This window comes from Astatotilapia calliptera, chromosome 13 (assembly GCF_964374335.1).
Source record: "Astatotilapia calliptera chromosome 13, fAstCal68.1, whole genome shotgun sequence".
NCBI lineage: Eukaryota > Metazoa > Chordata > Actinopteri > Cichliformes > Cichlidae > Astatotilapia > Astatotilapia calliptera.
This window is the reverse complement of record NC_137434.1, coordinates 11,098,384-11,124,754: the sequence shown is the minus strand read 5'-3', so window position 1 is coordinate 11,124,754 and position 26,371 is coordinate 11,098,384. Positions and strand designations below refer to the sequence as shown.

The following is a 26,371-nucleotide window of genomic DNA, read 5'->3' as shown; positions in this document are numbered from 1 at the left end:
GGCTTTGAATGTCTAGTGATTATAGTGTGATGTCCTACTGGGTTCTCCGGCCTTAAAACGCACCACGATTGACGGCACATAACAGTGTAATTTGTTTACCACCTCCTTTAGAATCATGAGAACGTGACCTATAGGCAGTTTGGACACTGCTTAGCTGTAACGGGCTAAATCTTTAAGGCTATTTTGATCTTTCCAGCCCCACAGTAGCCCCAGTAGTTCGATTGAGTTGTTTTGTTTTTCAGATTTTGGAGACTCGTTTTTACCCTACTGCATGGTGCTAAATTGGTCCTGAGGATGTTTATATAATTTTTTTAATAATTAAATTTGTTTCTCTCTGACAAACTGCCCCCATCTCCTTTAGTTTCTGTTGCCTGGAGAGTCTGTTTCCCACTTACAAATTAGGATACTCTTGAATAAGAAAACATCTTGTTAAGCCAATAAACAATCTGTTGGAGAAGCTGGTTTGCAGATTTAACCTGGTATTAACAGCGTGCCTTTGGAAAACAGGCTAACAGATCAGCATCGAATACTGATAAAGTTGGTGTTTTTTGTTTTTTTTGGGGGTTTTTTTTTTATTGCAAACCAACCTGTAAAACCTTGAAATAAATACAGTGCCAACTGTTATTTTCCAAAGTGCTTTTAAAAAAAAGAAGGTAATTTACAATAACCTTAAACACAGAGGATCAAAACTGTATTCATGTCTACCCAGTGATGCAGACATGCATAAAATTAGGCGAGTACAGGATTTGATTTGCCTTTCCTTGGCTCTAGTAGGAGTGCTACTGCAAGCATGCGGTGCTTGAAGGCCAGACATTTCTTTACCCGTGTACTCTGGTGATTTTTAAAGCTGCTTGTTTGGCTACTTAAGCATTTTCTTAAACTAAGAAGAAAAAACACATCCATGTTTCACTATCACGTTTCTAACTTTAACTATACACCTTCCGGTATGTAAGTCTGGGACTTTCTTACTGGGCACTGACTGACTTAAATTGGTTGTGGCTGGTGATATTACTCTGAACTGCTCAGGCTAGCTGCTAGCTACCTCAGTGCAAAAGTTGTAATGACACAATGATGTTTGTAATATCAGGGCTGGTTGTCTTTTGGTTGTTAATACACCTTCATGCTAGCATGCTGATGATTTAATGATGGGTATGAGGTATATATCTTAGGAGTATTTAAATTTGTGCTGCACACGCTCACTATTAAATGGCTAAATAATAAATGTCTGACTCTGATCATCTGTCAAGTCTTCCAAAAAGTTATGTTTTCACTTTAAGTCTTTGACTGTTCTGGACTCGAGCTTTTTATTATGCTGGGTTTTATATCAAAGGGAAGGTGAAGCAGGTGTGGGCGGATTTTGAGATCACATGTATCCATTAAATGGGCACAAGTAACAAAATGCGATTCATGGAACCTGCTTAAGTAAAGTTTCTTATCCTTGGCTTAAGTTCCCTTAAGAGAAAAATCTTGAGACTTTAGTTCAGTGAAAATCATTAAATTTGTTTAACTTTTTTTTTTTTTTCAATAAAAGATGCTCCATTTATAATGTACATTAACATATTTACCCAATCACTCATCTGCACCTCAGTGCTCACCATTTTTTCATGTTATTTATCCTTGGAGGACTTCTCATTGATCTGATACTTTGAAAAAGTAGCTTAAAACACTGAACTTTTTATAATTAACTCAGTGTGGGCGTGTGAAGCAGTGGGAAATCTGGATATGTTTAGTATATTTAAAAACAAAAAGTCCTTTCAGTGCCATTTTTGAAGGGTGACATTTTGTTTTTCAAGTTCAATCCAGCTGAGTGATGGTCTGTGTCCAGTATGTGCATCCATGCTTGTTTAAATTCATGTCACTCAATAGGAGGGCAATGTACTTAACTCTGTCACCATCCTGCCATCTAATGAAGTCTAGTGTTTGCCTGTAATGGCAGGTTTTATCCAGGCTTTTGATGGAACATGTTGGGAGGGGGTGGATCTCAAAGGAAACGGACACAATGGTGACCTGAATGTCACTGGCAACTTTCGACTGCGCTCATTTGTGCCTGTGTGTCCGCGGGCCATAGAAAACTCTCTGCCCTCTAGAAGAATGAGTTTGTCACACAGTGTCATTTTTAAATTGGGCTCCATTTCTCCCTGCCCACCCCTGCTCGGTTTTGGACCTCACATGAGCTTCATTAGCATTTGCAGGAACTGCGAGACATTTACCACCATGGATTGTGACAGATTTCACAAGCTCAATTTTACTGTTGCCCCAGGGGGAGGGAAGAGACAGTGCTCGCCATCTGTTGATTGTGACTGTACCCGGCACTTCCATAAGAGGCTTCCTTACCGCCATGGCTAATAGTCCAGTGACAGTTCTGGTCTATACACAAGAAGTGGAAAAACACTTAAAGTTTGATTTAACCAGACCTCCAGGCAAAAGCATGAATTTTGGGTTTTTTTTAAAAAAAAAAATCAGCTTTTCATTGAGCTTATAAAACATGCATTCTTAATTTATTAGATGTCAAAGTTAATTTTAAAGTTTGCGATGAAATGTGACATTTAAATTTGACTTGTAAAAGCTAGCATTTCAGTCACTGCTCACTCTGATAATATTTAAGGCTAGAAAACTGGCAGTGGAGCGAAAACGTTTAATTTAGTCTTGATTTCTGTATCACGGCAGTACAGTTGAACTTTATGGTGTGTAGTTAAACTGTTGGCCACATGAATAACCAAGCTTAGCCCCTGCTGATCAAAATGACTGGCACAGGTAACAGGAGAGAGACTTTAGAGCTTATCAGTGCTTGCGATGGCATAACAAAACAAACACCGTAGATGTTAATATACGAGCTCAAGAAGAACCGATTAAACACTTATTGCCAAAATATTCCTCAAGTGACTATTTAAGATGTTCATCTGTGTTTTTAATTGCTCCAGGGACCATTTTTGTTATACAGTAAGCTCATTTAGTTTTCAATACACAAATAAAAAGATTACTCTCACTGCTAATTAGCTTCAACTTAACGATTTTCTTGTATGGCCACCTTTTGTGCAACTCTTCCCCCCCTAAATGTGCCGTGTACAAGCTGACATATTAAAACGGCGGCCCAGATCATATTTTTCTGCTGCTGGCAGTGAAGTCTTTTGAGACCTTGAAAGTTTCTGATCATGTTCTAATAAAAGGAGATGGAGGTGCTGTGCAGCGGGTCACAGAGAAGAGGAGCTGCTCTGAGTGGCTGCACTTTTAGAGGAGTTTCTGAAGACTCTCATAAAAGTTGGAAAAAGAGAGATTTTCAGATATTCATGAGTAATGGTTAACTGAAGAGCTTTGCACATATAAGACAAAATAAATGAATATAAGGCAATGAAAAAGAGCGTTTTAGAGGGTAAATTATATGGGCTTGCAATGATCACAGACATTTGAAGTGTTAATGTGTGTCTCTTATTAGGAGTTTCCTGTTGTGTTTGGTGCGTGGAAAATGATATTTCACACGCGTGCCCTTCAATAAAGCTCGATCGCATCTCTGCGGTTTATGAGTCTCCAGTCAAAAAGTCAGCTCGTTGTAAATAAGCTGAGGGATTAGTGAATGATGAGAAGAATGGCTGACGGTCACATGGTGCAGCTGTCTGTATGTGTGTGTCATGTCAGCATATTTCATTTGGAAAGATGACACTTCTATTTCGACTTCTAGATTCATTAGCGGGCAAACGTCAGTGTCGTTGCCATTATAATGGTGATTCAATCTGGGCTGAAGTCAGTGGAGCACTGGTGGGTTAGCATAATGTCCATAAGAAGAGGCAGGGATGTCCTTTTAACTGGATTTTTGTTTGTGTCGCGCTGCATCTGATTGAAGTAGCACGAAGTTGAAACAGCCCTGTTTGCGTGTCCAGGCAATTCTGCGGTGGCTTCATGTAAACCACCCAAGAATAAAGAATGCGCTTTTTTGCTATTCGTGTTTGTTATGGATTTTTCTATTAGTGAAGTCTGAAATGCTATGCTCAGTGGAGCCTTTCTGGAGCATGGTGATCTGACCTTGAGGTCTCTGCTCGGGAGTCTCATTTGTGTCTGTGGAGATGGGACAGGATCTCGCTGTTCATTTCAGAATAAATGAAGGCGAAAGATTTGTGTTTATCCTGCTGGAAATAGAGTAGACTAGTGTAAAACTATAAATGCTGTACTGCCCCTTAGGAACACAGTCTTCAGTACTGCATGATCGTAGTTCTGGTCAATAACTGTATTCATCTTCTTTCTCCCAGGTACAAAGATGCAATAAAGCTTACTGCCTTGGTGGCTGACGAGTGCAAACCTGGCCTCGCAAAGATCTTAACATCAGCTGGTTCAGCTACAAATGTGAATTAAGGAAGACACTGAACGATGTGATAAATACTATCGTCACGCGTACGCCAGTGGCGAGGACTGTTGTTCAATGACGTGATTTTAAATCGGGCGTATAGCTCAGTTTCATGGTCCAACAATATACATGACTAAAGTATAGCTGGGAAAAATACAGGTCATCAAATAATGAGCCACCAAGCAGCCAACTGCAACAACACTGATAAATCTGTGTCATGGCTCCTACGGGGCGGTAATTGAAACAAATAATAAAGCCACATATTAACAAAAGAGATGAGTGATCTACTTAATTATTTCCAAAAGAAATTGAGTTAATTCATTACCAATGCAAGAGATGCTGATAGTAGTGCTTTATAATTTAGCTTGACAAAATTATGATTGCTTTTTTTTCTATTAAACCGTAACTGTCCTCCGCTGCTGAGCAGGTGAATTAGATTTTTTTTAATGTAATTACACACTGAAGGGGGGGAAAAAACGTTCATAATGGTATTGATCAAAAACCTTATCAAAGCTCTGCTGTTGTCATTTACACACTGCGAGTTGGAAGAGAAAAAAAATCATTGAGGCTGTAAGTAAAGGATTATCACCTTGCAGTGCCACAAATTAGCACTATCTGAAACAATCGTTCGCACTAAGTGAGGCTGGCACTAGCAGATGAAGTGGCATGGTGGTGATGACTGCTATCACCAAAGCTTTCTGCTGTGGGGCCCTGACAAACACGATATTTACGACAAGCCCTCTGACAAACAGGACAAGGCTGTTTTCCAAACCTGCTGCATTTTACTTTTATGGGAAGCGGGGTGAGAGTGGTGACAGAAGGAGTGGGTCTAGACTGCTGATGCTGGCGATGTGAGCTCCTTCTCCACACCTACTATTTCCAGTCTTCCAGCTTCCAGCGTGGTGCTATTAATCATACTCCAGAAGTTAAGTGTTACTGCAGGCATTGCTGTGTTATAAATTGCATGGGAAATGCATAATTAGTTTGCAACAAATCTATTTTACATTCCTACTGTATTCAGTTGGGGATGCATTTTGTTGCAAATGTTTTTCTGCAGGGATAATGATTGCTACTGGATAGCAGAAGTATTGCTGGCTCACCTGATGCAAATGAGACCAAAGAAAAAGGGAGCAAAATAACATGCTTGACCATTCAGCATATCTTGGAGGTCCTTCGTGTTTTCAAATGATTGCACTGTGCCAAACAGGAAGTGTGTTTACACCCAGTAAATCCCACTTGGCAGGATGCTAAAGGGATGTATGTTCCTGTTCTCTACAGTGTCATAAAGCCAAACTAAACTGACTCTTAGCCAACAAAAGCAATTTTCTGCAGGTCACACGCGCACAGTTTCTTGATAACCTTCTCATTCCTCCTTTAACTTGACAAGCTATGTCCACCTCCAAGTCCTCACTAGGTTCATTAAGGTCTGTGTTCCATGTTTCATCTGACGTGTGCTTGTCTTAAAGCCGAAAGAAGGAAAGCCAACACATTCACTCGTTATTCTCCGTGTCCTTAACCCATGCAGTTACTATTTCTGTGTAATTGGTGCTGGTGTTGCTTGTGCCTCCGTTTAATTTTTTTTTTGATACGGCGCTGCTGTCTCAGTGGAAGGAACAGGGTGCAAAGTGTCCCTCAATACAGGAGGCAAATTACTCCTCCGAACACCCGTGTACATCGCAGAGCTGCAGTAAAGGCAAAACAATTTGTCCAACATGAATAGGCTCCCCGGAGACTGTCTTAAGTGTTAAATGACCTGGGTGAACCCAATACTAATCCACGACTGGGAGTTATTCAGGCTTGGATGGCTAACACTTATACCCTCCGTGCAGCCGTTTGAAGACTGTTTATGCAAATTCAAGGTGATCTGATTTTTTTTCATGGCTTAGTTTACTGTCTCTCTCAGCCCCCTGGAGACTCCTGCAGTCACTTCTTCTTATTCCTCTAGCTCCTCGCCTAACCACTCGCGTCAGTAGGAGTGGGTATGAATAAAATGCAATAAAGGTGCTTCACATATAATTAAGCTTCTTGAGTCATAGTTGAAAACTTTCAGATTTATTGGATTCTTAAAACACCCGACTCCAGTGTCAAAGGGCTGGAGGATGTTGATAGAACACCAAACATGTCTGCCTACTTTTGTTATGCATATTCTCTGAATGTGTTTTTTGTATCCACACAGAAAGTGCTGACACGTTTGTGAACAGAGAAATCAATCTGCAGACTTGAGGCTATAAGAAAATATCAAGAATGCGTTTTTTGTCCCCCCCCCCCCCCCTTTTTGGGTCCCCATTAAAGCTGAGCATGTAGTGCACTGTGTGCCAAGTACCCTTATTAATACAGTAGGGGGCACCAGTGAGCCGCGCAGGTCTCTAGACTTGACTTGCTGCCTCTTCTCCCTCTCCCTTCTCATAAACATGATTGTGGTCTGCCCTCCAGACATCTGCTTGGTTGTAAAAGGAACAAATAAATAAAAACAAAGGCCTGTGAATGACGCTCCAAGAATTTATGTTCCATGCAAACATATATTCAGTTTCAATATTTTAATCCTTATTGGAACATTTATTGTTTGTGTCAGCGTTTGTGTTTAAGTGCATCTGCGTTGTGTTATGTCTTTGTAAAATGAAAGGAGGACGTAGCCTGCGAGGAAGGAAGAGGACTCAGGAGAGGAAGAGTGGAGCGAAGCTAGGAGAGAAGGTATAGCATGACAGCCAGTCACTGTACAATACAGAGAACAGATCATTAATTAATGCTGCTGAGAGTGTGAAGGGAATCGATTCGCCCCCCTCCCCTCAGCAGGACATGCACTAGTACCCTCATCTACCAGCCATGGTGGGTAGTAGCTTGGTGGAGGCAGGGGAATCGACACCATCCCTGTCAGTTCACCTCCGTTTTAATCACTTCTAATTGTTTCCAATGGCATGCAGTAAATATCCGGCAGGAAGAATGCGAAACATTCATACCCCCTGGTTCTTCTCATCAGGTCCTTTTCTTTCATGTTTTTGTGTGTGTGTGTGTCCTATTCGTCCTATTCATTTACTCCCTCGGTAAGTGCCGGATGCCTTGATTAAAGTAGTTGTTTCATAAGTGTGTTGTTTTTGTTGTGTTCTGTTTTGTTCTGTTTTGTGTGTTCACTGAGCCTGTGTTATCAGTTCACATCGAGGAGGGTGTGTGTGTGTGTGTGTGTGTGTGTGTGTGTGTGTGTGTGTGTGTGTGTGTGTGTGTGTGTGTGTGTGTGTGTGTGTGTGCACTCCTGTCAGGGGGTGACAGCTGGCTCTTTCTGCCCCCGTCACAAAGAGGCTGTGACGACTGGAGTGTGACCAGCCTCTCGCCCCCCTGCCCGCTTTACGCCCCCCCCCTCCACCACCCCAACGGCCTGGCCTGCCCTGCTACTTTGTTTGCGGGCCTCTCTCTCTTTAGATCCGCACTGCATATGGGTCTGGTCAGCCATGGAAACCTGCTCAGCCCAATTAGAAGCAGCCGCCAGCTGGGCTTCCCCTCCATTCTTCCAGCCCTCCTCTCTGGCCCTGCCACGTCCCTCTCTGTTCCTCTCCAGTGCCTTCACGCTCCAGCATCCCACAATCTGAGCCTCTCTCATGCCCGTAATCATGCTAAGCTGATGGGCACGCTGTCCCTGGCGCGTGGATGGAAGCAGCGATTTGTGACACATCTCCTCTCTGTGGACGCCGTGCACACACCCATTCCGTTTGCACATACCAAGACAGACAGACACAAATGCACGCCGTGGCAAGGGGTCCACAGTCTCCCCTGCCAGATGCTGCGTTTTGTCTCTGGCCTTACCAGCTGTTTGGAACATGTGGGTGTAGAAAATAAAGGAATGGTATCGAGTCCATATCTCTGTGGCTCGACTTTAGTGAGGATCACGCTGCTTAACTCTCTGGCTCCCGGACAAGGGTGCTGGAAGAATTAGGTTTCAGTGTTTGGAGCAATCAGGGCTCAGTAGTAACTGTGGAATAAAGGCTTTCACTTTTTCAGTACAGATTTCCTGTTTTATTTAAAGAGTTCTGCATTCTGGACTTGTATTCATTCACTTAGCATTTATGATTGCAGATTCTGCGGTCATTCTGAATTCGAGAGCTTCTTTCAGCAAGAAAAAAAAAGATATTTGAAGACGTTTCCTTTCTCTAATGGCTCTTAGTTAATTTCAGCTTCCTTACATGCAGTTCAGGGACTTATTTTATGCAAAACAGAGAAACATTAACACATGAAAAAGAGCTTTCATGCTGACAAATTTAATGTCAAACCCTGCTCTGGATGTTTTGACTATATTATTACCGCTGTCTCAAAACTGAGCTATTTTCTGGCTGTCAGACAGATAAATAGGCTTTGGCTGTGGCAGATAGTCATTCTGAAGGTAAATCCATTGTATACTAAATTATCAAATATATAACCGGTAATGTCAGAACGAAAGGTCAAACAAACGACACAAACAGACACACGGCTATTAATTTCTTTAATGGCAGCGCATTCTTTTCATAACTCTAGAAAAGTAGTAGCTAGTAGTATTCTTATTTTGTAAAGAGTACTTTTCAAAATTGTTTCAGTTTTCTCTCCTATTTCTTTGTGGTCATCAATCACTGATACAGGCCTGATTGCACATGAAGTGGCTGGATCCCATTTTGAGGTGTGACAGGGGCCTATTTTGCACCGGTGGCAGTGATGGCTGTGTGTCAGAGCTCGTGACAGGATGCTCTCCGCCCCGTCTCCTGAGGTTTGAGAGTTTGAGGGGCCACTGGCCCCTTTTGTCCTCCTTTTGTAGATGGTCTCCGACACGGCTTGTTTTAGGCGGAGGCAAAGGCAGTAATTGATTTCTCTCTCGTCTCTGATTCCGCCTGTGGCTCTCGGGCGCCGGCTGCATCTCTCCTCTGAGAAACAGATGAATAAAAAGACAGAGCGTGAAGTTTATAGCCAGCAGTCACAGCGCTGACAGATGGTCAAACCTCACGTTATCAGGACCTGATAGAAGTCCCGGAATGTGGTGGTTAGCTTCTGAATTGGCTTCTGAAAGGATCGGTCATATATATTAGAGCAGAGAGTATTGAGCCGTGAAGAGCTGGAGCGATGGGAGATATTGAGGTGCGCAGATGCTGAAGGTGAAAGAGGCCCAAGCTTCTATCTGACAGACTACATTAATAGATCGGTGAACTGATACATGCACAATGAAATGGTACGATGAATAAACCGATTCAGCTCCAGAAATTTAATTTTCATTCCTTCTGCTTCAGCCTCTGTGCGTGTATGTGTGTGGAAATGTGCAACATTGGGACGTGTTTAAGATTCATCCAAGTAAACTCTGAAATCTTTTTCATTTTCATAAATCTGGCATGAACAGGCAGAATTAACGCATGTTGACTGTCCAATCTAACAATCATACGCTCAACAAAAGCAGATTCAACTGTTTCCCCGAGTTTCCATAATACTAAAAGAATCAGCAGAGCATTCATCATAATTGTGACCTTGTGTCGTCCTGTCAACAAGACTGACTTAATCAATTGCAAAAGTTGTCAGCTGTGGCAGGAGGCGTTTAGCCTGCTGACAAGAGAGAGATGGGTTGCATGGACTGTCTGCAGACACTCCAGCCTCCCTCCATTAATGTCATTGTCACATCTCCGCACCGACAGACCCAAACTTTGTTAGGCAAGTTGCTCTAATCCCCGTTCTTTCATTTCTAAATAATAAATGAGCCAATTAACACCGAATGAGAAAATCTCCCTGTATTTTGCAGTCTGAGGTGTTTCTTGAGTCGCATCTAGCAGAGAAGCTGTGGCGTTCTGTGACAGAAAAGCCTGAAAGGAGGCATTTGGTGTCATTTTAATCAGCTCGCTTGAATTGTTAGCACCTCTCCAGGAGGCTCGACAATTTGACAATGATGCTAAATGAATCATATTTATTAATCGAGTTTAATGCTATGCATCATCAAAATAAATCAACAGCAGTGTTAAGCTCCCTGAATTGTTTTCCCATTACTGTCGTAGTAAACAAATGAAAAGTCTCACTTTTAATGAAATGTGAAGAATATATTTTGAGTTATTCAGCTTAACGAGAGCGAAGCGTTAAAGAGGACAAAAGACGACGGTGCTTAAAAAAGCAAAGGGGACACTGACAAATGTCCTTACTTGCTGTGCTTTACCCTCCACCCTCCCCTGCGGTAGCTCGGGATGATGACTGCTAGCGCGTCTGTAACCATCCACACTTCACTGCTGAATGACTCGTTGCGAAATGGCACATTTAAATTGCATGCTGTGCTGGAGTGATTTTTCTGCCTACCTTGATGCCTATTTTGTTATGGAAATTCATGATACATTAACATAACCAGCAGGAGTTGGGAACAGAAAATAATGAATCCTAGTGGGAAGGAACAGCGGCCTCCACCCTTATCTGTGAATTAATAAACACCCATACAGTGTGCACCTAAGGGTCACACCACGTACACATACTTACCACAGCAGATAGCTGTTTCTCACTGTTAACTTTCCACAGAGAGAAATGAATGCAATGGCGGCCCTGTAATAGGGAAAGGTGGCTTACAGGTGGTGGGTTCAGAGAGGAGCATGTCACCTCCACCACCTAATGGTCTGATATATCTAATTTGCCTTTCACAGCAAAGCAGCTCCTAGTCAAAAGTTAAATCCAGCAGTAGTGTACTGTTACCACGATCAGTTGGAGGTGTCATAACCACACTGCTACTCACCTGTGAAGTGTGAAATGGTTGTAGTGCACTATTCCAGCCGTGCATTTATTTATTTCATCATCACATGCAGTTTATTATTACATCAGCCTATCATAACTTGACCCTTTTGCGCATTTTCTCCGCAAACGGTGCCGCGGAAAATTGGACAGGATGACTGGAGCGTCCCATTCACTTTTCCTCTCTTCATTCACCTGAAGTTACCAACCTGATTCTGGATGCATACTACAGCCTGTTGCTACGGCAACAGTTCTCGGAGGCACCAGAGAACCCCGAAGGTTCCATCAGCGGTGACAGGCGAGATGCGAGATGCTGAAATGCTCGAGCAATCAAGCTTATCTGCTTCTCAACGAGATGTAATCTCAAATTTGTTGGAAAAAATAATTAAGTAAGCGCAATTCTTCGCAGCACTGTCAACAATCAGCTGTGACAACAGGAGAAAAAGCACGCAAAAAAAAAGAGGCTGGAATCGGTGTTACATTTTAGACTCATTTGTCAGTGCAAGTTTGTGGCAACTTTTTTGGCAACCGAGAGTGCTGACAATGGCCAACATGCTGCCTGGAGTGGTTAGGTTAATCACACAGGCACAGGACTCTGCCAGCATTCGAATAGCTCTTAAGATGGTGACTCGTTTTGTTGATTAGTGTTGTGAATTTGCCCATTTGCAACAAAAAACTATGTAATATTAACACACTTGTAGTTAAACTGGCAGCGCTAGTTACCATATTTTAGTTTTCAGGAGAATTATTAAAACAGATCCATGCAAATAAACACAAAAAATAATCAAGATTCATTTTCATACAGAGTGGGCTATAATGTTACTTGGTTTGATTGAGGCCTTGTCTGTAGTACAGATTTAGTATTCCTAATAAAGCCTGGTGTTGAATTACCACAATGGATTTAGTCACTACAGCAGCAGTATTTTTATTTATTCAGATAAAATGCCTACAGCACATTTCTGTTCATTTCTCAGGAAGGAAGCTCCGACTCCTCCTCGGGTTTAGATTTGAAAACGTTAGCATGAGCAGCACAGTTTAATGGCCAGAGATATCAGAAACCACTGCTTTATACTGTGATGCCCTGATAGCAGATAATACTGATAGTAAATGCACCATCACTGCTCGAGCTGTTTGGTGTCACATTAAAGTCGGTGAAATTCAGCCTCTAAGTACACAGAAGCCGATGAAAGAGCAAAGCCTGAATTCGGAGGTGCAGTCATAACTTTGCTCACAAAAAATAAACCCAAACAAACAGACCTTACCTGATTTAAATTTTGAATGTGGCACCAGCTGTTTGCTTCACTCGTAGAGTGTTCATAGAGCAAACAGCAACTTTTATGTCAACTGATCTGAGTCTGCAAACGAGAGACCAAAATGCAGACATAAGTGTCCAGACCAACAAGGTGGTGCGTTGGGTTAGAAGGACTCATAGTTCTAATACTGTAACATCTGCAACTGATCTGAGTGTCTCTGTCAGAGCTCAGTTATGTCACAGCAAGAGGGCTGATGGTTCAAGTTTCTGGATGTTTTTAGCTGGTTTCTTCTGCCATGGGACGAAAACATGTTAGTTGCCATTTGTGGCCCAGGAGACTCTTGCAAAAGACTTCCTGAATCTGAAGATTTTCACTTTTTGGGTAAATAAAGGTTTTTACCAGTCCTCAAACTGCTCTATTGTGTCACTACAGCTGCTGGTGCCTGACTGAATATGAGAAGTGGGGTTTCTGCCACGCTTTGACTGACATAAACATGCACACATCAGAGTATAGTAGGCAGAGGTAAGTAGTGAGATCAGCTATTAACCTGATAATGTAGTTCAGCACAGTGGAAAACCAGTGGAAACGCCCACATTTTAGACTTGAAATCTAAGTTTGAGAAATAACCTGGATCCTGTTAAAACAGTATTGTTTGTCTCAGGATTGGCACCGTTTCCACCTGACAGGGACATGCAGATTAACCCATCACACAAATGTATATATTATTATCTGTTTAAGTGTTTGCACATGTAAATGACACCTGACTTTGTAAAAACTGGCAAATGAAAAGTAGAGATTTAAATTGAACCCCAACTTGCCTAATGTTTTCTTAATGTATCCTTTTCAGTCTCTGTATACTTGAGTCCATTCATATTAGATGGCCAAGGTGAAAACCCCGGTCTCCCCTCTGCTTGGCTTGCAAGTTCTCGATCTTTCCGTGCATTGATGATTCATTCCCACACTTAGTGGTAACTTCAAGTTACAGGTGGCAGGTTTGGTTTTTTTTGTTTTTTTGCCATAATGAATTTGAACATCAGCATAACCAAACAGCTCAAAAAGTTAGAGCATAATAAAGCTAATGCATTTATTAATGTCCAGTGTAATTACTGAGGATTTTTAGAGCTGCTGCTTTTTCTTTCATTAGGCTTTCAGGGTGTTATTATCTGGTTTAAAAAAAAATCAACATGGAAAAAAAATATAATTACTTCTGAAATTGTAAAAAGGGGAGCAACATTTTTGTCATTCCTTTCCTAATAGCACTTAGTTTATTAGTGCTGCATAAAGAAATATTATCATTTAAATTTCTTGTTTCAGTGTAACTCCCTCGCAAAGGGCATACTGCACTCAAACAAGCTACATGCATTTATTCACGTGTTCCAAATAGAGGGTTGGTTCTCAACATAAAAGCTTTGACCTATAGGATAATGACGACAACGTGCAGCTAACGATGCCAATTTAACTAACGCTCATCAGCAGACGTTGCTGATGGGTGTCCAGTTAAACACGAGGCTGTACATTAGTCCTGACGGCTTTTTTCTGATCTCGCCTGTAAACAGCTCGAGCCATAAAGCAGCAAAACAAGTTAACTGCTGCACAGCCGCGCCACACGCATTCGTTTCACAGCCCAGTGAAATTACTTATTTTACACTGAACCAAGCAATGTTTTGAAAACGGCAGTGGAATGAAGTCAGGTGTGAACACCACCCCTGTGAATTATAAAGATGATGGGAAAACCATTAGAGACATGCTCTGCCCAGCCCTAATTTACTGCTCAGTGAGGAGCAGGGAAAACAGAGAGAGACTTGTACAGTTTCACTCTAAAATGTGCCCGATGAGTGCTGTGACATAACAAAATCACTATAGTGACAAAAAGCAGATAATGAGACATGTGAAAGTTACTAAAGACTTCTACAGTTTAGCAAAGGAAATGGCAATACAGTAAAAAAAAAAAAGTAAGTGAATCTTTTTATTATTGTGCCCAAATTTCACTGCTGTGTTTCCGTTGCTTCACAGCAGTGAAATGTTACTGTTGGGCTTTCTTGTAGGTCAGGGATGAAACTGCCTTTTCTGTCAGTGAAAACAGTTTGACTACACCTTTAATCCCTGTTTAAATATGACAAAAAATATTTCTTAGGTTTCTACATGAAAGGGCTTAAACTAAAGAAAAATGTGTAAATTATTCTGGTGGCTCTTTTTTTAAAAAAAAAAAACTAACTTTTCTTTAATTTACATGTTTATCTATTGCTTAATTACTTTGATGGTATCTTATCTATCTTATCTCCTATGCACGGTCTTTTTCAGCATGAAAAAGCTGTAAAACTTTTTAAAATATATTTTAAAGTTGAAATTTATGCCTTCTTTCACATTTGCCAATGCCATCCTGTGGGCTGAACTGGAGTCTTTGCTGGGCTCATTCTGGCCCCCGGGCCGTATGTTTGGCACCCCTGTTGAAGGTCCTGGTTCTCACTTTCCCTCTGCAGTATGTGTTGTACCTGTGCAACCTGAGTTCTCCCATCCTTCTTGCACGATCGTGCAGCCAAAAAGTGATAAGAAGGTGATGACGCCAGCGGCCTCCCTCTGGCCCTCTGCAGTCCGCGCCTCACTCCTCAGACTGCCTGCCAGTTCTGTGCTTGGTTAGAAAGTCTTACAAAGAAGCTGCAGCGATGAGCAGACACTTTATAGTATTTTGCGCTGAGGGGCTGAAGTGGATCCATTAAACTCTGAATTTTAATTCATTTCACTTTTACGAAGCACATTCAAATTAAAGTACTTTAAACTGTAAGTTCAAGTTAGCACTAATTGTAAGTTTAATAGAAACTATGAGCAAGTACACAAACCTACACTGGTTATTAGCATGAGTACCGTGGTGGCAGCCATTTCTGACCACAAAAAGCTGTGCACATCTATATAACTATGTGTAACCTCACCGGAATCCACAGGGGTAGGTTACATGGGTTTTCCACAATCCCTATGGTAGATAATAGCCTAGCTTTTATCCTTTTTCCCAAGGCAACTTTTTTTCAGAAGATGCCAGCTCATGCAGCAGTCTCCTAGGGACTAGGTTTATGCTCGCCTCGCTGGACGCATTTACATCTAATATTACAAATATAATCATTTTAAAAGCCCAAACACAACAGAAATTCTCCATCAAGAGAAATTCAGTTTCCGAGCGATGATTTAAACTTTTCATAAACCGATCATAAGAAAAATGATTTAACCTGATTACTTTCCAAGTTTACATAAAAGCAACATATGCTTCTGTTTTTTTTAAATAGTGACAGCTTCCAAGCCAAGCCGGTCCTGCTCCTCTTCAACAATTAGCAGCACCATAGTAACAGGAACTGCTGTGTTTAAAAGATGATTGATTTGACCCATATTTACAGAGCTGATCAAACGCGTAAAGCGAGATGAATGGTATTGAGAAAAACAAATGCATGAGATATGTGTTACTACCATTTGAAGGTTGGAGCTGCAGGTTGAAGCACCGTGACCATCACCAGCAGCCTCCAACGCTTTGCTGTGGAGCTGAATGGACAAGGCAACCCTCCTGCGAAAAGCATTCACGGTGGATTCAATGATCTCGTTCCACATGCAACTGCTTCCCCCCCTCGGAGCACTCGTTTTTTTTTTTTTTGAAGGCCACTTCAGACACTTTTCAAAAATTTTAATTTGCACATTGGAGTTGTACCCGGGGTTGTTCGCCACTGCCTAAATTATTTTTTTCCCCTCTATCTTGTCACTTTGAAGGAGAGTATAAATTTTTTATTGCTTAAACAAGATAAATCCCCTGCTGCCACCTCAAAATTTTAATATTCTTCAACTTGGAGGTGGGCGTGTTCTCGATGTGTGCTCACGAGCTGCAAGTCTCTCAGGACTGCACCCGCCAGTCCTGCTGCTTCTTGCTGAAATTTAATTGAATGGTACTAATGGGTGTCGCTTCCCATGCGATTAACGTGGAACATAAAACAACCTTTGGCTAAAACATGAGTGACGCTCATACCAACAACTTCAGACCTGACTGTGTGCTTTCTTCGGTTCCCAGCCGGACATCCCGTGTGTGTGCAGCAGGTCGGATGAACAGCTGTCTTCGCGCATTGTCATCATGCTTAGAGGTGGTTAAATTGTGCGTTGTGATTTCTGCAAATTTCGGTAGTGAGTCATCATCATCAGTTTTAATGACCACTAAATCACTATCATGCTAGTATCGATCGACACCAATATCAGCGTTGATATGTTAGGGTCCCTGGCTCGTTGACCCAGTGTTTTGTGTTTTTGGTTCTTTGATTTTGTTATTTCATTATTTTCTAGCTTTGCTTTATGGGTTTTAGGATCATTCTTAGTTTAGGTTCTCTGGGTGGGGTTTGGTTAGAGTTTTAGTGTTTTGGTTTTCTGTCTGTGTTCCATGTTGCTGTCTCCCCTGTCTGCTGTATCCCCACATCCAGTCAGTGTCTGTGTCTGCCCTGGTTCCACGTCTCTGTTCCCTTTGTTATAGTGCCTGCCTGTGAGTCTGTGTTATGTTTCCTGTTTTACTTTGGAAGTCCATGTCTGATGTTAATGTGTCTGGTTTTGCTTCCCCTGGTCTCGTTAGGCCTGATTTGTCCCAGCTGTGTTTCCCTCCTTTTACTCATTCCCTGATTGCTCCTTCTGTGTATTTAAGCCCTGTGTTTCTCTGTGTCCATGTCGCGATCTACTGTTTACCTTGCTGTGGGTTCTGTCATTCCTCCAGTTTAAGTTTATTTTGAGTTTTTTCAGTTATGTTATATTCTGAGTATCACATTAAAGCCATTTTGAGTTCACGACTGTCTCCGGAGTCTGCACCTTGGGTCCTATTCCTGTCTGCACACAGCCACACCTAACATGATATCGATATTAGGATTATCCACCCACCTCTATACTTTAATCAATGAGCTGCTCAGTCTTCTCTCTACTATAACTTAAGTATCGTTGAGAATTTGCTACATCACCTGAAGAAGCATATTATCAAGTTGATAATTAGAGCACCAACAGAAAGCCAGATAAAGAGATTGAAATCATTATTCGTCTTTCTGTTTTGTTCTTTTCGTCACGAGGGGCCATCACCACGGGACAAACATGCTTTTTTTTTTTGGTCCGACAGCAAACGGAATCTGCATAACCGTCTTGTGCTGGTGGAGTTTAATCGACATATTCTCACATGTTCAAAGCAAACCCAGCAACACTGCAAGTCAATTTCCTTTCAACATTTCAGTGGCTCTCGCCGCCTTTGAAGACAGGCATCCATAATGAACGGCGTCAATTTTCATCCCAATTAGAGTGTTTATCTCGGCTTAGTTCACCTATAGTGTTGCCTTTGCCTCTTGTGAGGACGATGAATTTTCATGAAGGACAAACTCTGCACTTCAGATAAAAACAGCTTATCTAGCGCTGGGATTTAAAGCTTTAAAGCTGTTTTTTTTTAACACTTTTTTTTTCTCTCCAATTTGTTTGCGGTGTGTTAACAGCTATTGTGGCACTGGGTTGCTGTAGTGTAGCGAGAGAGTTGGGAGAAGGTGGGTGGAGTTATAAGAGAAGTGGAGAGAGCTTAAAGAAGGCGAGAGAACATGGTAATTCATGGTTATATAAGAAGAGGTCCTCAGAGCTTTCATTTGTAAAATGGAATGAATGGAGCGAATCACATCAGCCCACAGCAGCTTAACGAGACGCTAACTCCTACACATGTCAATCAGCACAACTGTAACACACACAAACCACCCTATCGTGTGTGTTCATGATTTATTGGAGTGTGAAGCAGGTGTAGTAGCTTTACCTGTTGTTGCAGAGCTGCTTAACATCAAAAATCGTATGTAAGCAAGAAAATCCATCACTGTTTGTTATAAAGTAGGACAGAAGTGGGGGTTTTTTTTCTAACTAGTTTGTTATTTTAGCGTTGACATATTTTGTATGCAAAGGAGCGAGCGCGCAGCAGCGAGTCTGTGCTGAAGCCGTTTCCCCCGACACTACCTACTGCTCAGGTTCAGGGAACCCTCTGCTCCGACATGCAACATTTAAATGAAGACATTAAAATTTAAACAGTCTCCATTCCGGGGACAATCACTGCTGACATCTGCTTGGCATGCGACAAGTTAAGGAATACAAACACGGTGGCTGCTAACACCATGTGAAACTTTCTGGTTTTAAATTTGCCTTTCCCAGCAGATGGGAAACCTGTTTCTTAAAGCTTGCTTTTGATTGAGTTATCAAATATAAATGATCACAACACAATATTTAAAACATCACGTTTCCATATTTGATAGATGCTTCTCTGGTGGAAACAGCACAATATGTGTGTTTTGGAGTTTTTTTCCCACTGTTAGGACAAACTTTTTGTTTGTATGTTGATTAGCAGTCTGACGGTGTCCTCCTAGTCTTATAGTTTAGGTTGTGCATGTTTGTCACACCTACATGTTTTCAGATCATCAAACAAATTTTAATATTAGAGAAAGATGACCTGAATAAATACAAAATACATTTTTTTAAATGATGTTTTCATTTATTAAGGGAAAATCATCCATACTACTGGTTATGCCCCCCTTGGCAGCAAGAACTGCAATCAAGTGTTTGCAATAACTGTGGCAATGAGCCTATCAGATACAGTAGCTGTGGATACATTTTGACCCACTCTTCTTTGCAGAAATGTTTTAATCCAACCACATGTATAGAATTTCTTTTACTTGGGTATTAATCACATTATTTTATTGTATTAACATGTCTGACACTCATACTTAAGACAAATGGTAGGGGATGTAGTAAGGATGTTGGGGGAAACAGGAACTCCACAGGACCAGTCTTTTGTCTCTTCGAGGACTCTGGGAAGTAGCAAGGGAGTGTGAACCTTAAGGTGTGAAACAGCTGTGTACTGCCTTTTGTTCCTGGAGAAGGTATTTAACTGAGAGCCATGCTAGGCTCAGAGAGAGACTCTGCTGACCCTGCCCCGTGGTCATGTAGGCTCTCCATCAAGCTTGGTTGTATGCTCTTTGTGTGTTTGGATTAAAGAATGTTAGCTACCGCTCACCGCTCATCTGCAGGCTTTATTTAAATGGAAAACTTCCACAACACACATTAGAGGGCTTTCAAGTATGAACAAACTTTTTAAGGCCATACCAAACAAGCTTAATCAGATTTAAGTCCGGACATTGACTAGGCCACTCAAAATCTTTTTTGTTTTGTTTTTTTAACCTTTCAGAGGTGGATTTGTTGGTGTATTCTGGATCACGCCCAGGAGCTTAGGATCACCTAAGCTCCTGGGCGTGAACTGAGGATGTCCATCTCACAATGTGCCGCTCCAAAATGGGAAGTGTACACATCCAAAAGTTGTAGTGGCTTTAAATATATTATCTCCCTTTGCTGCTACTGTATGTCTGCTTCTGCATACATGTGAAATGGACATGGTGGGCTGGTGCGTCTTTTACAGGTTTTGCCGTGAAGCAGCGAAGCAGTCCCACATCGTCATACTACCACTACCATGTTTGACTTAATGATGTTCTTTATATAAAATGCTGTGTTAGCTAGTTAGTGAAACTTAGCTCAGCTTTCTAAAAACATGTGTTGTATTTCAAGAAGTTGGGATCTCAACTGCCCAACCATGCCAGCATGCGCTTGTAATGTAGTGATTACACTAATACAAGAGTATGCAACCCAGTGGTCTAACAACACTCATCTGCACACGTATCCATCATTTTGAGTGGCTGTTGCACAATTATGACACAACAAAACCTGTTGACAGCCATCCGGGCCAGCCATGGTGGACGTTTAGTGCAGTAGGCGTCTGCAGCACACAGTCGTCTTACCTTACCTCTCTCTGGAGTCACATTCTCATCTGAGCTCGGTGTTCTCTGAACTAAAGAGCATTGAGGTCACATGTACAGAAATGATATGTATACATAACCTGCAACCAGGGTTGAGCTAATGGCAAATACTGCAATCAGGAGAGCAGCTATGTTTATAAAGTACAGTTTTTCGCTTTGCACTCATAAAGTTTCCCCACCTAAAGCTCTTTGCAGCAGCAGCCTGTGTTGTCTCCTCCAAATTTTGTTTCTTGTCTAATTATTATTCTGTTTCGTGCTTGGATTACGGCGTAAATCAGCAAAGCCAACAGCTCTTGATGAATGCCCATTTCTGTTGGGTAATGAAACATGCAAGAATTTGTTTCCTTTTGGGGAGTTGGTGGCCGCCTAGCAAAGTAGTTGTAATTATACCTCACATGCTTGTTGTCACAGTAGTAACAGTAGATGTCCCCCTTTCTGAGTACCAAGAGTAATCAAAACAAAACAGTGGTTTGTTCAGTTTTTAGAGGTTTTGAGTGTGGCTGGGTATTTTCTCCTTTTATGTATCTATAACACTGCCTTAATGGTATTCAGACAACACCTTTGCTTATTTACACTGAACCACACAAAGCTGCCATACTGGTACTCTTGCTTGTGAATTTATATGGAAACCTGGCGTTGGTGAATCAGACGGGTGTCTAGGGAGGTGGAGTAAGATTTTTCATGATTCACTCCTTTAGATTTCATTAAGGCAAAAGGTTTTGCATTAGTAAGTGGCGTGACCGTTTTATTTGGCGTTGACTTGAGACTTCACCTCAGCTAATACAAGTTAATGAACTGTATCGACTGTTTGTAGTGTGGTGTTTTTCTAAAGAATGTGAACAAAAATATTGCTTACTGTGTCACTATTTGGTATAGCTTGTCTATGCTCTAATTTTGTTGACTGATTTATTAGTGTGTTAATTAGCACGGATTAGCAGGCACCTATGTCTGTGCTGTGCACTTTCCTGACCTAGTGTAAGGTAAGTACTTTGAGTTTCCTCTTCTCTTCTAAATGTGCTCACTTCTGGGTCCAAAAAGCTTCAACATGCAGGTCCACACACACCAGTAGGTGATGTCACACATTAATTTTTAATATGTGGGGTGTCATTAAGTCAGCAAATTTGATTCAAATTGGACAAAAAGTACTGTGCAAAAGTCTTCAGCCACCCCTCATTGCTTTGTATTCTTCTTCCAAGTAGCCGGACCTTCTTGTAATGTTTAAAGTGGTATTGAGAGATAGTTCTCCAGGCTTTCTTTTGGCTGCTTTTGCCACTCACTTCCATTCCAGTCCTTGTACCAGACGATTTTCCCAGGAATTGTTTATATTTTTTTATTTTAAATCCACTTAACACTAACAAATGAATCATTCAAGAATAAAAAGGCTCCTAACTCAAGTGCTGAACCTGTGCTGTGTCCACATATAATAGACAACTTAGCAAAGAACCAATTTGCAATTGTATCTTTAGGCACTTTAACACCAGCCTGTCAAGAAATGAATTAGTTCTCATTTCTTAGTTGAATCCATGAAAAATGCCAAACATAACACAGTTTGACAAGCATAACATAGTATTTTTGTAACGCAAGGTGATTCCCAAGGCGCTATTAGCTGAAAACCTGGCAGATCTAAGCATACTAAATAAAAAATAAGGAAACTGGACAAGTGGAGGACAAAAGAAGCAACAGCCTTTAAAAATGTATCTATAGCTGATGAACAGCATCCAAAAATCGCATCCTTAAGAAATCAGGAGAAATCCAGGAGAAATCCACCAAAGACAGGATCAGATAGATGCATCTGGCACTTCATCTGATCCATTTGCTGTTTACTGAAGCTTCATCAGAAACGGCCTCAGTGGGAGGGTGGCTGTCGAGAAGCCATTCATAAGGAAGGGAAGCAGGGAGAAAAGGCTGAGGTATGCTAAGTAACACAATAACTGGACTGAAAATCAGTGGCAACAGGTGTTATGGAGTGAAAAATCCAAATGTATACGTTTTGGTTCAGTTCATTGTCAAAAAGTATGAAGGAGGTCAGCAGAGATACAGCAGTGAGTGTCTACACACAGTGGACGCTTTGTTTGAGGCTGCATTTCAACCAGTCGTGTTGGAGACTGTGTCAACATGATGGAACTATGACAAGTACCATCAGATTTTGAGCTACCATGCAATACCATCTGAAGACCATCAAATGTCTGCACATTCCTGTACTGTAGTTGAAGTCTGTGTTTTATTGTGTTCATGTATTTTTTTCTCATTGCAGCATTGTATGTGTCAGGCAGTCACGTGATTTTGCGTTAAGTGTGCAGCAGAGATTCAAATAAAGGTGAGTTTAAGTATAAGGTGCTGTGTAGCCACTTTCAGGTTTTGAATTGTGGCCACAGCGACTAATTGTTTATATACGTGCTGGTTTTGTTGCAGATAAGAGCTTCTTTGATAACTTGAGACTGAGACTGTGGTAACAAGCTTTTTGTGAGGTCTCAGGCGTTTCTCAGAGGGTGGGAGGGCTCTGGGGTTAGAGGTTCTGCCAGATATCTTGTCTCGTTTGATACAAGGGAGAGCCTGAGGGCCAGGGAGTGAGCATGCAGGAGATCAAAGGACAGACTAATTGTTTCTGACTGCCCAGAGACACACGACTGATTGCTCTGTTACAGTTGTTGAATTTCACACACAGCTGAGAGGAAACCGACTGTGCTGGTCGCTATTAGAATAAAATAAAACATACGCTGCTGTCATGACGATGGCAACGAATCAAGACACAAAACAAGGTACATTAAAAGCTGACCCATTGCTTCCACCTTAAATTTTATTAGTTGTTTTTTGTGTTATAATTTAGCAAAGCAAACATCAAAGTATGAAGGCATCATTTCTAAGAACTGTAATTTCTCTGATCTTTAGTATGGCACCACTGAAAATAATTAATGACTCATACCAACATTTGAAACAAACCAAAACCCCTTTTTTAAAAATTAAAGAAAGGAAAAAAAAACAGGTGTTAGCCATTACATGTACTTAAAAATACAAATCATCTGCAAGCAATACACAACCAAGAACTCATACATCTCCTCCTCAGGTCTGTGATTGTGATGGTTTTTTTGTAATTTGATATGAAATAAGGCAGATTCATTCGATACAATTATAGACAATCTGGTAAGAAGACAAGCGAAAGCGAAGAAGACTGCAATTCTTGTTTATGTAGGTGAAGTTCAAAGCAATTTCCTGGCATGCACTGGAAATGGCAAAGAAAAAGGAAAGGGGAGGGAGGGGAAATTAAAAAGAAGACTCAAATCGATTTGTTGAAAAGACACTCACATCCTCGTTTATGTGCACGGGCGTTAATGAACAGTTTCCTGGTTAAAATGAGTAAAGCTGCAGTCACGGCAGCAGCGGAGATGAGACTTGATTAGTGATGTTCAGATGAAAGGCCTGGCAAGCGGCACGTCGCCTCACAGACCGCAACGCGAATCGGGGCATTGGCCGATCTGACTAAAGAATGGAAATCGAAGCTGCGGCGGTGTGTGAGGAGACGTGGCAGGTGTCAGTGTGTCGCACTCCAAAGCAGATTACAAATGCAGGCTGTCGTCCCACTACCGAGCGCCATCGTGACTGTACTGGTGGCGTCAGTAAAAACTAAAAAGGATGGTTGATGTTTAGCATCACCCAGCCGGGAGTGTCAACATGTAGGAGCTGTGGCTGTTGTCCAATGACAGCTTCGCCATGCTCTCACAGTGGGTTTATCAAATAGCAAGACTTGAACCTGGTTTATCTCATTGCACCCTTCGGGCAGAATGATGTATGACTCTAACACACAGTGAGGTATGGCTCATCTTTTCTGGTTGATATGTTCAAGTCCTATAAGTAAGGTTTTGTACATACATATACATATAGTACATACATATTTCAGGGATGAATAGTTTAACCAAGAGAGGGGAGGGTAAGTAAAGTTGGGAATGTGAGCATCTTGTGAGTAACTGGTTTTCCTGGGCCAGTGTCAGAGCCCATACTGACATGGGCCAGGCTGACACCAGTGTGGCCTTCGCACAGTTTGCTGGCTGTCAGATGAGGCTGATTGTCTTCCCTTCAGCTGGTCAGTCTTTCTTCTCAGTGCCTGGATGGAAACAAATGACAAGACATTTCCTCAACACTCTGTCTTGGAGGCGTACTAGGAGCAACCCTTGAAGCTCTTTTCTAAACTGAACGTTTTTTTGGGGTTTTTTTTTGGCGTAATCAGAATCAGCATCAGCATCATCAGAGGTTAGTGGAAAAACCCAAAAACTGTTGGTCATCAAACCACGTCTTTATTGATATATACTGATCATCATTAAGGGTAAAGGGGAGGTCGTCAAATGTTGTCTTTATTGTGAAAAGAGTTCAAGATTTCTGGCTGTGGATTGCATTAGACTGTAAAGGAGTACATAAATACAAGTCAAATGAAACAAAAGCACTAATCTGTAAATGCCAGTAAACAGGGATGACACGTACTTTATAACAACTCAAAGCTTCGTCAAAATCCAGCTCAGTGATGCTCGAAAAATTGTGTGCGGCAGACAGAGACATCGAGGCAGATCCGTTTCCTCTGTTCCCATTTCACCGCAAATGACGTGATTTTTGTGTTTGAAGATAAAACAACACATCAACTTTGCTCTAAAAATGTCATACAGTAAGTTTTGATGTTGTACTCTGGCTAATTTTAACGGCACACTATGAACTAACCATCTCCCTCGCACACAGTCCCACCCTGATGCACTCGGTTGTCCAGCAACAGGCTTTTTTTCCCCCTTTTCCTGGCTGCTTTGTCTGGCATTGTTTAAGCTCTCTCCTTTCTACACCAACCCACCTACCTCTGCCAAGTTATTTCATATGCTGCTTCCCTGTCCTATTTATTCAACCCCAACAATCTGTTCGTAGCAGTTGCTTAAATGAATTTTTTCTACCTGGAAACTATACGATGCCCAAATCCGAAAGCCATTTTTTTCTTTTTTGGCTCATCGCTTCTTTGGACCCACACAGAGAACAAGCGTGTTCACAGAAATTAATAGCACCCTCCATAGATGACTACATTCAAATTATATGCTGTCTTATTAGCCTAAATCTCAACGAAGACCTGAGGATAAGACCAGTGTAGTATCCTTATCAGATATGATTTATTGGCATTATTATTACCCCTACAGTCTGTTTTGGCTGCATGTTAAAACAATATGCTTTGCACACTTGATTTATTAAATGCCCAATAGTTGAGGGTGCAGGTAATTCATCATACTCAATCTCCAAAGACGTGCCGACGCGCATATACTAAAATATCAGGGTTATAGTTGCAGACCTGAAATGGGTACAGAGGATTTACAAATGCATTTGGCCCTGAAGGAACACGTACTGCCGGCTGCCTGCCCCTACAGAGACAAGGAGATGGAGACAGACGGGGAGGGGGAATGGAGACAAGTAGGGTGAAGCTGGGTAACACTTGGCTGTGCGCAGCGGAGGATTCTCGAAAAGAAGTGAATTTTAATTCAGCAGCTGTGGCCACTAATAAGAATCCACTTATAGAGATGTGTGTGACATCAGTGTGAGCCAGTAAGCGGGTGTGAGTGCTTCTTTCAAGCTTTTACCTTTGGACTGAGTTAGAGTTGAATCAGCTTGTTCCGAGTCCTCGACAGGATCGTTCGTCTCTCCTAGAAGGGAGTAAAAGAAAGGAGAGCGGGGAAATATTACAAGAGGCCATGAAAATCAGGCAGCCCTTCCCACTTTTCTGTGCCAAGAAGCATCAATATACCTAAACAAGCGCTGCCTCACCAAGCTTGTGAGCCTGAGTTCGGTTTGTAGTTACAGTGGAGCTAAGAGAGACGGCTTCAGATCAGGACTGAAGATTATGCGAACATCTCATAATGATTTTTTTTACATGTGAATTCATTAAAAAACCGACTTCTGATGCTGTCTGCAGCTTCCCAGCTCTAAAATTTAAATGCATCTTTTATATAATCAAAGGCTAATATGTACTGTGTTGTGAAAAAAGGGAAGAAATTGAGGAAGGGATGTGGCTGTCAGGCTGTTAGGGAGTCTCTACTCTGAAAACGCATAATCTCGGCTCACCTCCACTGCTGGTGCCAGTGTCGTTCGTCTGAGAATCTGTAACATGGAGAACACACAAATACGCACATGTTAGCTATTCTAAAAGTCGATTCGTGCACGCGGATACGGTTAAACAGACTCAAATTTGGGTAAACGCAGCCATTATTCAGGATTATTCAGCGACTCTTTGTGCTTTTGTC

At 41.6% G+C, this 26,371-nt stretch overlaps 1 protein-coding gene and 1 long non-coding RNA gene across 2 annotated transcripts in view; both read right to left on the bottom strand.

Annotated features, from left to right (window-relative positions):
- Positions 1-8,790: 8,790 nt before the first annotated feature.
- Positions 8,791-17,089, bottom strand: LOC145419606 (uncharacterized). The gene is made up of 2 exons (XR_013900906.1): positions 16,306-17,089; positions 8,791-9,216 (listed from the first exon to the last, which is right to left on the bottom strand). It is a non-coding gene; the product is annotated as an uncharacterized LOC145419606 (long non-coding RNA).
- A 5,804-nt stretch (positions 17,090-22,893) lies between these two features.
- macrod2 (mono-ADP ribosylhydrolase 2) overlaps positions 22,894-26,371 on the bottom strand; it is a 399,684-nt gene continuing 396,206 nt past the window's right edge. The window contains exons 16-18 of the mRNA XM_026190215.2: positions 26,193-26,228; positions 25,712-25,774; positions 22,894-24,213 (exon numbers count right to left, since the gene is read on the bottom strand). Of these exons, the coding sequence (XP_026046000.2) occupies positions 24,194-24,213; positions 25,712-25,774; positions 26,193-26,228 (119 nt within the window). The 3' untranslated portion in view covers positions 22,894-24,193. The remainder of the gene's footprint in view (positions 24,214-25,711; positions 25,775-26,192; positions 26,229-26,371) is intronic.